This window comes from Falco cherrug, chromosome 16 (genome assembly GCF_023634085.1).
Source record: "Falco cherrug isolate bFalChe1 chromosome 16, bFalChe1.pri, whole genome shotgun sequence".
NCBI lineage: Eukaryota > Metazoa > Chordata > Aves > Falconiformes > Falconidae > Falco > Falco cherrug.
Window position 1 is genome coordinate 4,158,116 of NC_073712.1, and position 14,055 is coordinate 4,172,170.

At 57.8% G+C, this 14,055-nt stretch overlaps 1 protein-coding gene across 1 annotated transcript; it reads left to right on the plus strand.

Moving 5' to 3' along the window:
* The first annotated feature begins 5,202 nt into the window (after nt 1–5,202).
* Nucleotides 5,203–9,647, plus strand: PIM1 (Pim-1 proto-oncogene, serine/threonine kinase). Its single transcript, XM_055728353.1, is given in 7 exon segments — nt 5,203–5,506; nt 5,602–5,708; nt 5,805–5,855; nt 6,667–6,834; nt 6,836–7,034; nt 7,742–7,918; nt 8,245–9,647. Coding segments are annotated over 7 exon segments (942 nt in total). The 5' UTR covers nt 5,203–5,424; the 3' UTR covers nt 8,403–9,647.
* Nucleotides 9,648–14,055: the final 4,408 nt, after the last annotated feature.

Sequence of the window (14,055 nt, forward strand, 5' to 3'; positions counted from 1 at the left end):
GCGCACACTCCCTGGAAGTGAAGCCTGGTTGCCCACAGCATGTGCCGGCATCTCTGCCATCCCAGGGTGGGCAGCCAGGTTGGATCCTGCAGCATCCCTTGGCCCAGCCTGGGGGCTGCATTTGCACCCTGTGATGGTCCTTTCCCAGCTGTCCTATCAGAGATGGGGGATAACAGGGAATAACGCAGGAGAAATGCATTTCCTTCCCCACCTCCTCACCTTGACCTTGCATCACCTGAAACAGCAATAAAGGGGAAATGAAAATGAGGTGTTTTGGGGCAGAACCTGGACTTCGGCTCAGGAGGTGGTGGGATGATGCCAGGAGATGCCCAGGTCTGGAGGCCCCCCGCACAGAGCCCTGTCTCTCCGGCTGCCCCCTTCCCGCTGCTTGTGCCCCCTCTCCCTGTCCCTTTCCCAGGGCAGCCCAGCAGGTAGCACAAACGCTCTTGGAAAAGCGGATTTTCCTGCCTATGCACAGGGATGATCCAGGGACCTCACTGCAGAGGGGCTGTCAGGGAGGAAACCAGCCAAGGGCCGGGGGCAGCCGCCCCGCTGCGCCCACCGGGGAAGGGATGCGGGCGATGCGTGGCCCAGGGTCCCCACCGTCACCCCGAGGTATCCCTCTTTCCCCTCTTGCAGAGCAAAAGGGTTTGCTTGTAAACAGCAGCCCCTGGGTAACACTTTTAATCCCTCGCCTCTTGGCTATTATTCAGCCCCGGCTAACCTTAAAGCCTCCCCCTTTTTCTCGGCGAGGCACCCCCAGAGCAGAGGAAATTCCTCAGCCCTGACGTGATGTGAAACACGAGCGGCTCGGCCCCAGCCGCCCCCTTCCCTGCCCCAACCTAGCCGGGCCATTTCCCAACCCAGGTTTCCCTGTAGCATCCCATTCCCCACCCACCCCCCGCCCGCCCTCCTTTTTTTTTTTTTTTTTTTTTTTTTTTTTTCCCCGACCACCCTTTTCTGCTTTAGACATTGTAACCCGAGAGGCTGGAAATGCAGCTCCTTTCATCTTCCATTTCCCACATCCTGAGAGTCTGGGGAGAAGGAGCCCACCCAGATGAAGGAATCCCAAATATGTGGCTCCCTCCACCTCCCCGATCCCCTCGGCCGCCCCCCGTGTGGCTCCATTCACAAAGCAGATTAGCCATGCTGCCGCCTCCGCGCACACCTCTCCCAAAAGCCCGCGCTAAAAGCCAGCGTACAACAAAAAAAATAAATAAAATATTCAAATTCATAAGAAGAAATCCCCACATCTGCTCCTCCCAGGGAGCAGGATGGGTCCCTGCATCTCCTGCCCCGTTTGCGGGCCCCATCACCTTCCTGAGCTGGCAGGGATTGGCACCCAAAGGCCAGGGTGCTGGTTTAGAGGGGTTTTGGGGTGCTCCAGCACACCAGCAAGGATCTTTCTCCTCCCTGTCCTCGGGTGACTCCAGCACCAGCGTGGGATGTGCGTTCCCAAGCTGTCACCGCTGCCTTGGGGTCTCACCTGGGTCTGGGGGGACCCCTGGGACCCAGAGGATGGGGCGGGAGGGGAAGCAGCACCCAGCCAGCACCCTGTGGCTGCACTGGCTCTTGGCACCCATGATCCCAACCCACAGCTGCAGGCAGAGCCCAGCCCCTCCGCAGCCCCCCAGGAGCCTCTGTGCACCCCAGGACTGGCCGCATCCTGCAGCGCAATGCCCATCACCTGCACCGCAGTGATGCTGGGGGAGACACAGACATTTATCGCACTTCCAAAGTCACCAGTGAGACACGAGGGCACCTCCTCGCTGGTGTAGAGGTGACTTTGAGCAGGCGATGGCACGTTGGGGGTGTCCCTACCGCAGCACCCACTGCCTGGCCGAGGGCAGCGCCTGCTTCCTCGCCGGTGTGGCTGAGGATTGCTCACTGCGCGTAGGCGGGAGCATCTTTGCTGGCCTGACTGAGGAAGGTTTCACGCTTTCCCCAAGGACCAGCAGGTCTGTGCCACTGCTTCGCCCCACGCCCTGGGCCAGCCGGTTCTGCGGGCAACTGAGCCCAAGCGGAGGGAGCCACGGGCAGACGCAGCCAAGGTCACGCAATGACTCAAAGCTCATGCTAGGAAAACCACGGCCTTTCTGTGTCACGGCTTTAATCGCCCCACAGTCCTCCCCTCCCTCCTCCAGGGATGCTGTCCCCTCCGGAAGGGGGACGCTCGTGGAGCTGATATGGGGTTGCACTCCTGGTTTGGCATTGACCTTGCTATTTTGTCTGCAAGACACCGGTGGAAACCTCAGTTTTAACCCTCCACTGGCTACAAATCTGCTGCCTCTCCACCCCAGGGACCCCTGAGCAGCAAGTCCCCCCTCTCTCCCCCTTGGGTATCAGCTTGGCCCTCCCCATTTTCACCTATTTGCTAATTGTGCTGGCAGGGAAGGCGAGGGGGAGGAAATACAAAAAGTAAACTGCGAAAGCAACACTGCAGCTCCAAGGGCCCAGCACAGCAATCAAGCGATAAAGCAGTAATTAAGCCTGATTATCATGCAAGGCAGCCCCGGTTAGACTGGAATGCCGCTGAAGAGCCCGAAAGCTGCCGGGATTGTTTGCAGGGCTGAGAGCTGATCTTTCGATGTCTGCTGGGAGCTCCTCTCTCACAGACCTGCCACCAGTTCCATGTGCCACCCTGGGGTCCTGCATCTCTCCAGGCATGGTTCTGCTTGGGTTTTTCCTCTTTGCAAGCCCTGTGCAATCTCCTCTGAGCTGCAAACCGCTTCCCCAGGGGCTCACATCAAGCATTGGGTTTGACCCAGGGGTGGAAAGAGGCAGCCTGGGCCAGGGATGTTGCCGCCTGGTTGGGGCAGGACCCGCAGTCCCGCTTGGACATCCATGTGTCCGTGGAAGCGCAAGGTGTGCTAGAAAAGGTGGGCTGCTTTCCTGCCCCTGCCATCCTCGGCGGCTTTCATCCCGCAGGAAGAGGGCTGGGAAAAGCAGTGATGCCTACAGACGAGGGTGAAGTGGGTAGCAAGCAGGATGGGGTTTGTTTCATGTTAGCTTGAATGTCTGACACATGCCAATGGCCTCGCCCGGGCTGGCAGGGGAAAGGTGAGTACGTGGGATGGGCCTGGGGGGAAAAGGTGGCTCCTAGTCCTGGTTTGGGGTCATCTGGGGAACAGGGATGCACCCGGGTGGGTTATTCTGGGAAGAGATGGATACAGCCGGGAAACAGGGTCACATCCCTGCTCTGCACAGCCAGGGCATGGAGAAATGTCTCCCCATCGCCTCCAAGATGGGGGGGTTTCCCCAACCCAGAGGGGATACAACCCCTTCACGCTGGCAGGAAGAGGCAGCCGCTGACTCAGTCCCCTGGGGAAATTAGCAGTTGGACAGGTTTACGCACAAGGATGATTTGGCCCCAGATCATCCGAGTTGCAAGACACGCTGCTCCCTTCGACACTAATTAGCAGGTTTGGGCAGAGTGAGGAAGGAGGCTGCACCTCCCACGGAGGTCAGGGGAAGGCAGCCCCCAGGAAAGCCCTGCCACTCCCGGGGTGAGCTTTGTTTGTCAATAAAGAGCCAGGGTTTCCAGGGCAGCCCCTCCGGTACCTTTCATCATCCCGGCAAAGCATTTGATAATGAGTTTGGGGCCAGATGCTAAGTCACCTCGTCCCACGGCTGAGCACCGACTGGCAGAACCAGTTGTCCCGAATATGCCCAGGCGTCGGGTGGCAATAAGGCAGGAGAAAGGCGCTGCCTGCCCCTCTCCTCCACCCTCAGCTTGCATCACTCCAAATAACAACAATAATATATTAAAAAAAAAAAAAAGGCACAAAAAAAAAAAGCATGAAGCCTGCTGCATCAAGTTCTCCACACTTTTCCTCAAATAAAAAATGTCATCTTCTGGGTAAAAATCTGTGTAGGTTTTCCAGGTTTTAGCTGTCTCAGCCCCTGAAAAAGGATGTGCCATGTTCTCCGAAAATATAACAGAGGCAACAGTGGAGGTGAACCCTTCCCGGTGGTGCTGAACCCTTCCCGGTGATGCTGAACCCTTCCCGGTGGTGCTGAACCCTTCCCGGCCGGCACGACAGCTGAGCCACAACTCTGTAGTCCACTTTGGGGGTTGCATTTGGGTTATGTTTTATTATTTTTATATATAAAAAAAAAGAAATACTAAAGGAGCCGGGAGCTCACCAGCATTTCCAGTAAGCCCCATTCGATTTCAAGCAATTCATCCCACAAGTATGTGTGGGATGCTGGGAACTCCTCGGTCTCACTCGGGAGCCCAGATGGGCTTCGTCTGGAATAATTCAGCTCCTGGTGGCTGGAGCTCTTTGCTCTAAATGCTAATAGACTGAGTAATCAGAGACCTCCATCCAGTAAATTATTTATCTTATCTCTGGAACTCGGGAAAGCATCTCAGCCAGCGACTTCTGCGGAAAAAAGAAAGAGTCGGGGTGGGGGGGGGGTGGATTTTTTTCAAAAAAGGGTTGTTGGTCAAGAGTCCTCAGCTGGAATTGCTGCTTTGACTAGAAAAGGGAAAAGTTCAGACACCGGTTTGGCCGTGATGAAGTAACGGCAGCACGGGGCGAGATGGGGTCTGGGGGGTGCCGAGCACCGCCAGGAAGTTGTGAGGCTGCAGGAAAAAATATTAAAGTGAAGACGAAGTTTAAGACCGTTGGGGTTTTCGCGGGGCTGCAGGAGGAGGAAGAGCTCCGCCGCTCCCACCCGGCTGGGATGCGCCGGCCCGGCCGCGGGGACGCTGCGGCCGCCCCGGGAGAGCGTTCAGGCGGCCCCGGCCCGGCGAGCCGACCCCGCTGCGGTCGGGCCGAGCCCCACGCAGCCCCTCACAACGCGTTTTCGGGTGGGCGTTACCCCCCGCCATTCTTGCGCGCGCTTAACGAACAAGCGCGAGTTCCACCGATGCCGTGGCAACCGGGGAACGCGGCGGGACGCGCGCTCAGAACCGGGTAACCGGTGGCAGCGCGAGTCGCAGCTGCAGCTCTAGGCGCGCCGCTCGCTCTTCGCGTCCCTGCTCTCGCCGGGGGGATGCCGCCCCACGCCCCCCGGGCGCCTTTGGCGCCTTTTCCTTCCCGCCACGTCGTGGCGCGGCGCGGGCAGCCCCCCGCCCGCCTCTCGTACTATTGGCTGTGGCGGCGCTGGGCGGGCCGGTGCGGCTGGGCCTGCTGCCTCAGCGCCGCCCCCTGGCTCCACCGGACCCGCCTCCGGCTGCTGCTACTCCCGGGGCCGGCGCGGGGCGGCCGCGCCATACGGGAGCCCGGCAGAGCGCGGAGCAGCCGCGCCGCGGCCGCTCCCCACCCGCCCAGCTGCCGGCAAACCGCCGCCTGCTTCCCGGGCTCCCCCGCCCGCCCGCCGCTGCTCGGCAGCCCGGGAGCCGGCCCCGAGCCGCCGGTGCCCGGTCCGGCTCGGGAGGTGCCGGGACCGGCCCCGATACCGGGCGCGGGGGCCGGGATGCTGCTCTCGAAAATTAACTCGTTGGCCCATTTACGTTCGGGGCCCGGCGGGGAGCTGCACGCCGCCAAACTACAGCCAGGTAGGAGAGCTACGGCCCGGTTCGGCTCGGCGCGGTTCGGTTGGGGGACGGTTGGGGCCCCGGGCGGAGCGTTGACGGCCGGGTCTCGTCCGCAGGAAAGGAGAAGGAGCCGTTAGAGAAGCTCTACCAGGTGGGCCCGCTGCTGGGGAGCGGCGGCTTCGGCTCGGTGTACTCGGGTATCCGCCTTTCAGACAGCACCCCGGTAAGTGGCGGGGCTGGCGGCGGGGCGGAGGAGGAGGAGGAGGGGAGCCGGCGCGGCGGGCGGCGTGCTCAGCCCGCCGCTCCCCTTGGCTTGCAGGTGGCCATCAAACACGTGGCCCGGGAACGCATCTCCCAGTGGGGCGAGCTGGTGAGTGACCGGGGCCACCGGGAGAAACCGGGACATCACGGGCGGGGGGGATAAACCGAGGCCCGGGAGGGTGGAAACCGGGACATGGCGCGGGGGCAACGGTTGTGGGGTTATTGGGACGCGGAGCATCACGCGCGGGGGGATGCCCTGGGGCCGGGCGGGGGGCACCGGAGCGTCCCCTGGGCAGGGGGGATGCCCTGGGGCCGGGCGGGGGGCACCGGAGCGTCCCCTGGGCAGGGGGGATGCCCAGGCACCGGTGGGGCCGGGCAGGGGGTTGCCCAGGCACCAGTGGGGCCGGGCAGTGGGGCATAGGAGCATCCCTTGGGCAGGAGGGATGCTCAAGCGCTGGTGGGGCTGGGCAGGGGGCACCGGAGCGTCCCCTGGGCGGAGGGGATGCCCAGGTGCTGGTGGGGCCAAGCAGGGGTGCATCGGAGCATCCCCTGGGCGGGGGGATGCCCAGTACCTGGTGGGGCTGGGCAGGTGGGTTGCCCAGGCACTGGTGGGGCTGGGCAGGGGGGCACCGGAGTATCCCCTGAGCAGGGGGCATGCCCTGTACCGGTGGGGCTGGGCAGGGGGGTTGCCCAGGCTCTGGTGGGGCTGGGCAGTGGGGTACTGGAGCATCCCCTTGGCAGGGGGGATGTCCAGGCACTGGTGGGGCCGGGCAGGGGGACATTGGAACGTCCCCTTGGCAGGGGGGGATGCCCAGGCTCCAGTGGGGCCGGGCAGTGGGTCACTGGAGCACCTCAGGCAGGGGGTACCAGACCCCAGGCGCAGCATCAGCCCCACTGACTGCATTGTGGTCCCTCCACAGCCCAACGGCACTCGTGTGCCACTGGAGATCGTGCTGCTGAACAAGGTGGGCTCCGGGTTCCGCGGCGTCATCCACCTCCTGGACTGGTTTGAGCTGCCCGACAGCTTTGTGCTGGTCCTGGAGCGGCCGGAGGTGTCCCAGGACCTCTTCGATTTCATCACCGAGAGGGGGGTCCTTGTCCGAGGAGCTGGCGCGGGGGCTTTTCCGCCAGGTGCTGGAGGCCGTGCGGCACTGCCACAGCTGCGGTGTCCTGCACCGTGACATCAAGGACGAGAACATCATCGTCGACCTCTCCACCGGCGAGCTCAAGCTCATCGACTTTGGTTCCGGCACCTTCCTCAAGGACACGGTCTACACCGAATTTGACGGTGAGCCCACACCCGGGGGGATGCTCCTGGTACCGGGCATTGCACAGCCCAGCCTGGCCAGGCACTTGGAGGATCCCCCCTTTGCTGGGGGTGTGTGTGTGGATTAATTATTGAGCTGCTGCCAAGTTGCTTTTTGGCTGGGGCGGATGTTGTGAAACGGGAGCCGACTCCTGGCCCTGCCACAGCCTCAGCCACCCACCCTGCCCCGGGCTGGGGTGGGGGGAGCCAGGCAGACAAAAACAAACACCCATGGGGGGTAGCGGGATGGGGCGGGGTGGGGGGCTTGCAAAACCCGTGCGCTGGCTGGTTTGGTTGCCGGCACGGAAAGGCTTGGGCTGCTCTGCTCCCCTTGTTTGCCTTGGCTTATTTTTTTAAATTATTATTATTATTATTGGGTTTTTTTGGCCAAGACGGGGAGGGGGGTAGGCGTGGTTTTTCCCCACCCGTGGGGTTTTCTTTTTTTTTTTTTTTTTTTTGCATGTAACGGTCGGCCTTTCCCGGCCCCGTGCTGCCCTCTTCCGGCACCGTTGGCTTTATTTCACAACCCAAAGTTTGTAAACAAGAGTCACGTGCTGGCGAGGGGGCGGCGGGTCACACCGTGTGTCCGTCCCCCCCCCCCAGTGCTGCCCCTGCATCCCTGGGGATGCTCAGGCGAGGGTCTGGGAGCAGGCAGCATCTGCCTGATGAGCTCTGCCTGTATCCCATAGGAACACGGGTGTACAGTCCGCCGGAGTGGGTCCGCTACCACCGCTACCACGGCCGCCCGGCGACGATCTGGTCCCTGGGCGTTCTGCTCTACGACATGGTCTGTGGGGACGTCCCCTTTGAGCAGGACGAGGACATCATCCGGGGCCAGCTCTTTTTCCGGCGGCGGATCTCTCTGGGTGAGTACCTTGCTTCGCAGTGCAGGGGGGATAACAGGTTTTGGGAGATGGCACCAGGCACGTGAGCATCCCGCTCTTACGGTATGGGGGAGGTTCGTCTCCGTGGTTAGCTGGAGGAGGTGGCGCAAGGAGCTTGATTTTCCCTCCCATGGTTAGCTGGAGGAGGTGGCACATGTCCTGCCATCCTCTGCTCCATAATGGATGACCGATGGGGAGGTTTGGGCGCAGCCCTGAGCACACCCAGCATGGCCTGGGCTCTGCAGACAGCGGTACAAGGTGGACAGGAGCCTTCTGTGACCGGTGGTTTCTGTTTTCTCTTCCCCCAGAGTGCCAACATCTCATCCGGTGGTGCTTGTCCATGCGCCCCTCGGACCGGCCATCTTTAGAAGACATCTTCAACCATTCCTGGCTGCAAGACATCCACCTGGCCCAGGAGACGGCAGAGATCCACCTGCACAGTTTGATCCAGGAGCCTGGCAAGTAACAGCTCCACGCATCTCCTGGCCACAAGAAGCAAAGAACACCGGGCTTCTCCTCATGACCGCAGCACTGAGCCGGAGAGCATCGAATGGGGACACGCACACCTTGTCCTGGAGTTGGGCTGGAAACCCAGTCTTGCAAGCGCTGGTGGCCACCATCCAACCCAGCTGTCCTGGACTTCCATCTGAATGACCCTGTCTCATTTGATGCTTTGCCAGTAAAGTTTTTTGTTGTTTTGGTTCTGTATTCGGAGGCTTCCAAGTGTCTTTTGGGACTGCGAGAAGATCGGAGACCTTATTGTGAGAAAAGCTTCAACGGGGGAAAACTTACTTGGGGGGAGGGCAGGTGCTGTGGCCAAATGGCTGTGTCTTCTCTGCTGTCACCGTGCCCGAGTGCCTTCAGTTACAATCTGGGCTGTGCTGGAGGAAATACTTGAATTTTCCTACATTGCTGCTTTTCCAAGACTCGCCTGGGTATATAGTTCCCTTTCCCTTTTCAAAAAGAAAACAGGTCAGAAGACACCTGGGAGCCAAGCAGGCGATGCCTTGCCTCCTGTGCCTCCATCTCGCGTGGATTTTCTGGGGTTCTTTGCTTCCTTGTGCCCTCACGAATGCACAAACAATGCAAACCAACAGAGCTGTAAATGTGTACAAAGTTATATAGGAGCAAAGCTTGATGTACAGTTGTTAATAGTTATAACATTTTACCTTTTTTTTTTCTTCCAGTTTTTTGTTTTTAATTTATTTTTCATGAATTTGTTCTTGTTTTTTAAAGGAAGAGTTCTAGCCGGTAGGATAACTTATTTATTTATTTATAATAATTCATGTGGGTTTGCAACCCACGCCTTGCTTCTACAGCTGCTGATCCCCCCCCCGCCCCAGTTTTCTATTCGGGTCTTCCCTCCGTGTCTGTCCTGTGTCCGTCCCTGGGCCCGTAGTGTTTCTGTCGGATGTCTGGCGGAGGTGAGGAGTGGCTGCCTGCTCCCCAGCTGTCTGTGTACATACTTCTGGTTGCTGTTGTTTCCTTGCCACGTGCAGATCTCAGTTTGCAGATGAGTTTTGGTTTTCCTCACGGGTGTCTTGTTTGGGGCTGGGGAGGGGGGAGCTGGCCCAGGCTGTCCGCGCTGTCGTGTCTTTACATGTAACCAAGTGTGTAGCCGGCGGGTTTTTTGTTAATAGTTAATATTGTACAGGGGAATTCAGAAATCTTATTTTTTTTATGCGGTTTTAAATAAAAATGAACTACTTGATGTGATGGAGATGTCCCTTTATTGTGGGGTGGGATGAAGGATGCTCTGAGGGTGCGGGATAGCGGTGACCACACCATGGCTACTGCGGGGATTGCTGGTTTGTCCCCAGCTGAGACTAACTCCAAAGGTGCTACCCAAAGGCTTGCCAAACAGCACTAACCAGGACCAGCCAGCCGAAAGCACCAGAGGGAAGGCTGGACCTGTCCCTCCGTAGGGTGTTTCCAGCACCGACTGCTCCTAGCAGGTCTCCTGGGAGAGATCAAAGGGGTGTGGAGGAGCCCTTTTCTTTTCCATTCATCCGCAGGCTGGTGCCGAGCATGTGCTGGGGATGGCGAGTAAACAAACATCAAAGCAACCTTACAAAACACCGGATGTTGTCAGCCAAATTAAATTTTGGTAAGGCAGATCCTGTTGCTCCAGCTCTGTTGGTACAGAGTGGGTGTTGCATGCTGGGTGCTAGTGGGTGAAGAAAGCCACCGGTGGGCTGTCCCCACCTCCAGCTCCGCTGCAGCTAACGCGGAGTGAGAGGAAGTCGATCTTCGGATTACGAGAAGTTGGTCGCTATCAGTCAGCAGCGGTAACGCTTTGCTTGAGCTTTTACCCTCCAAACTGTCAAACTCCACTTCCCAGCTCTGCAGTGCTTCGGCTTCGGGGGTGGTGGGTTTGGATTTTTTTGTTTGCTTGGGTTTTTGTTTTTTGTTTTTTTTTAATTAGTGTGATGAATTTTGAAGTCCTGTTCCTGCTTGACCTCACAGAGCACCTGCTGCTGTGTGTACACTAGGACTGTGCCTGCTCTAAGGAAGGGGCATGTTTCCCTCTCCGCAGGTTACTTTGCACGTCCCTCTGTCAGATCTGACACAGCAGGACCATCCTTGCCTTGCCTTGCCCTAGGCTTTTCTTGTTTAAAACCCCCATACCTGGGAAATGTTCCCTTTCCCCAGTTCATCCCGGGCTTGCCAGCACTGCTCTCTGAGCTGTGGGGTTGCTGTCCAAGGGAACAGGGGCCCTGGAGCCATGTCCCAGCCTCGTGTTGTGATCTGGTGTGCTGTGTCACCACAGCTTCTGCCTTCAGCAGAAAGTGTTAACTCTGTTTGTTTTGCTTTTTTCTTTTTTTCTTTTTTTTTTTTTTAACTCAGCTGCATCTTTGGTCTCTTCCTCAGGCTGCTAGAAGCAGGAAGCGCAGCTCCAAACGCCTTCAAAGTTTAGGCCTATTTTGAGATGTGGTTTGTATTTAACCTCCTCTCTCGCTTTTTCCCCGGACCATCCGGGAAGCTGCTCTTACACGAAAGCAAACCTCCCCGTCACGCTGCCTGCTAACACAAGAAGCCCGAGCCCCTCAGGCAGCCACCGTAGTGTTCCCCCCCCCGCCCCCAGCACCATCGCAACACTATCGCGGCTGTCCCGGCTGCAGGCTGAGTTTGGCCCACCCTTCCCGTAAACACTTGCAACTGCTGCGGTGTTTCTTAGAAAACTCGCCACAGAAAGGCCGTCCAGGTCCAGCATGGGGGCTGGCTTGCTGATAGTCACTTTGCTTCCGCCTGTTGTTGATGATTTTGTACCCACTGGGCTTGTGCTGCAAGGGGGGAACAGTGCCATTAGTGTCCCCCGGCAAGATCCCGCTGCCCAGGTACCATCTTGCCCTGCCAGGGTAACTGGATGCATCTTAAGTTTGGGTGTTGGAAAAGGATCGGTGCGTGTTTGATCACTGTGCACCAGCCTTCCTGGGCAGTAAAACCTTCACGAGGCCAAGAGCCACCAGATTCATGTCCAAAAGCTCTGTCACAGGGAAAGGACCGCAGTAGACACGATGGGAGACTTGAAGATGAGCAGCCACAGCATCGGCTGCACGTTGCTCCACTCCATGCTATCTCCATTGTGTTGTGGCACAGGGACTGGCGGAAAAGAAAAGGCCTTTTCACTTCTTGTTTCTCCTTAATGGGGGGGGGGGGGGAATGTTCACGGCCCTTTGGGGCTGTCAGCTATGATAGGATGAAGACACAGGAGTTATCCAGTGGAAGCGAATCAGAGCCAGCATTGCTCTCCCACCTCCCTTCCACAACTGTTTGGTGTCAACAGGGGAAGCACCTGCAATTCAGAAAGCAGAAAAAAATGATGAAGCAGGACCAGGTTGAGATTTCAGGCCATTGGACCTCCTGTTCTGGAAGCACTAGAGACTTGCAAAGGGCTGGCACTCATCACGCCTGCTGCTTCCTGTACACATCCATCCCTGACTAAGGTGCTTGGTGATGCAGAAGGGACTGGCCAGGGGAGACCGGAACCACAGCAAAAGGGACATTTATATTTTCCACGTCCCTTTCTGGGAATGGGAGATGAGCAACAGCCAAATGCCTGCCACAGTTGGAAAAACGCAGAGGAGCACCAAGGAGAAAAGCCACCTGGGGAGCAGGGGCCAGGCTCACTGCAGGGACCTGAAGAGCTGGAGACTTGGAGGTGGCATCTTGCCCTGTGTCCCTTCGCAAGGAAAACATCCAGCTGCCCCTGAGGCGGTGCCTGAAACCCTTGGGCCCTTCTCGGCACAGTGAGTCACAGGAGCTATTTTAAACACCTGCCTTAGGACGAGGTGAATTATCAGCAAACCAGGTGTCCCATGGCTCCAGCTCCCCAGTGGAAGTCAGTCTCCAAGCGCTTTGCCGACAGCCTGTGTGGCAATAGCATTATCTCCACGGGGCATGTGGGGAAACTGAGGCACAGTGACCCAACTCGCTGGAGATCTTTTGTGGTGGAGCTTAAGCTTGCCTGCCTTTCCCTGCCTCGTCCCTCCTTGGGCTGGGACTGGCCACAGAGGAGCTCCTAGCTTCAAACCCCCGATGCCCCCATGTTCCCCAGGCAGGGGATGGGGTTCTCCAGAAACCAAGACCGAAGCCTTACATCCCTCTCAGAGTGAACTTGGGGTGAAACAAACTTCTGAAATCACACCCCATGCTGCGCTGCAGCAGCAAGGGGGCCAGGTGGTGGTTTCAGGCACCTGGAGACCTGCTCGAGACCAGTCTCATGTTTTGGGGTTTACACCGATCTTCCTGAGGGCAGGATCTGCGCTCACCCTGCCTCCGTGACACATCGAAACTGCATCACTCACCCTGAGAGTTGGTGGGGGTTTTTATGAGGAAAAAACCACTTTATTCACTGTAAAAAAACAACCGCAAAACCTTTCCAGTGTGTAAAGTTGAGTCAAATTTAGCAGCTTCAGCTAAAGAAACATATTTTTAAAAGGGGTAATCAGGGTGTTTCTTTCATCCTTTTCCAAGCTTTTGGTCCTCTTCCTCCAGGGTAATATTTTTGTGTCCTTAATCACAGTGTTTATTACAGTTAGGAGGGGGTTAAGCAACCCCAAAAATGAAACAACAGCTCCTGTTTCAAATTGAAGCAGCCACTTCAGTTAACCTGAAATGACACACAGGCACGCGTGTGCATTTGAAGGGCGAGCAGGTTGCAGGGACGGAGATCTCACCCCACTGCAAAAGCTGTGAGAAAAACAGAAGCGGCAAAATGTCACTTCAGGTCAAGCCTCACTGAAACTTCATCTTCCCTCCCCGAAACGGGCAGGCAGGGCTGGGCCCCCCGGCACACGCGTGGGGCCTCCTCAGCCGTCGGTACCGACCCCAACGGAAACCACCCCCGCGCTGCCAACCGTGCCACGGCAGCCGTAATCTCAGTGCCAGGCTACTACTCGTAGTAGTAGATCGCTCACTGTAGCATCCCTGCATGTGCGCATGGGTGTAGATCCCCCCAAGCACACAGATTTGGTTCAGTTTAGCCCTCTTGGGCTCCTGCTGCTGCCAGCTGAGACCTGAGGGCAATCAGGGTGCCAAGGACTTGGATTTCAGCCCTTTCCCCCACCCTGAGGGGGGGTGTTGGTTCTTTTCTTTTGGGGAGAGGAGCAGGATGTGGGCAGAGCAGAGACAATGAGCCACCCTCCCTTGCCAGGGTGGAGGGGTTACTCTCCTGTTGCTTTAGCAGGGTGTTTCCAAACAAAGTCTTTGATAAAGCCAATAAAATGAAGCATAGGGAGATGATGTGTGAATTGCCATGGAAAAGCGGGAGGAAAAACTCTGAGGAGGATCTATGCCTCAGGCTGAGAGGGAACAGCAAAGCCAGGCCACCCTGCCTAGACGGAGGGGACAGCAGGCATCCAAAGGAGGCTTTGCAGGGATGCTCCGATGCCAAGAGTGTCCAGACGTCCAAGAGTGTCCAAGAGAGGACAGACGGACAGATTCTCTGGTGCGCTCAGCCTCACGCTGACACCCAGGGCTCCCGCTTCGATGTGGGATGCTTTCCATTTCGTGGAGTTTGCAGTCATGTTATGGGATGAAGTGATCTGCGATAACCCTGTTTGTTGCACCTTGTAGCCCACAGGTTTCTAATTCTGGGTGGAAGGAGTGTTTTTTTC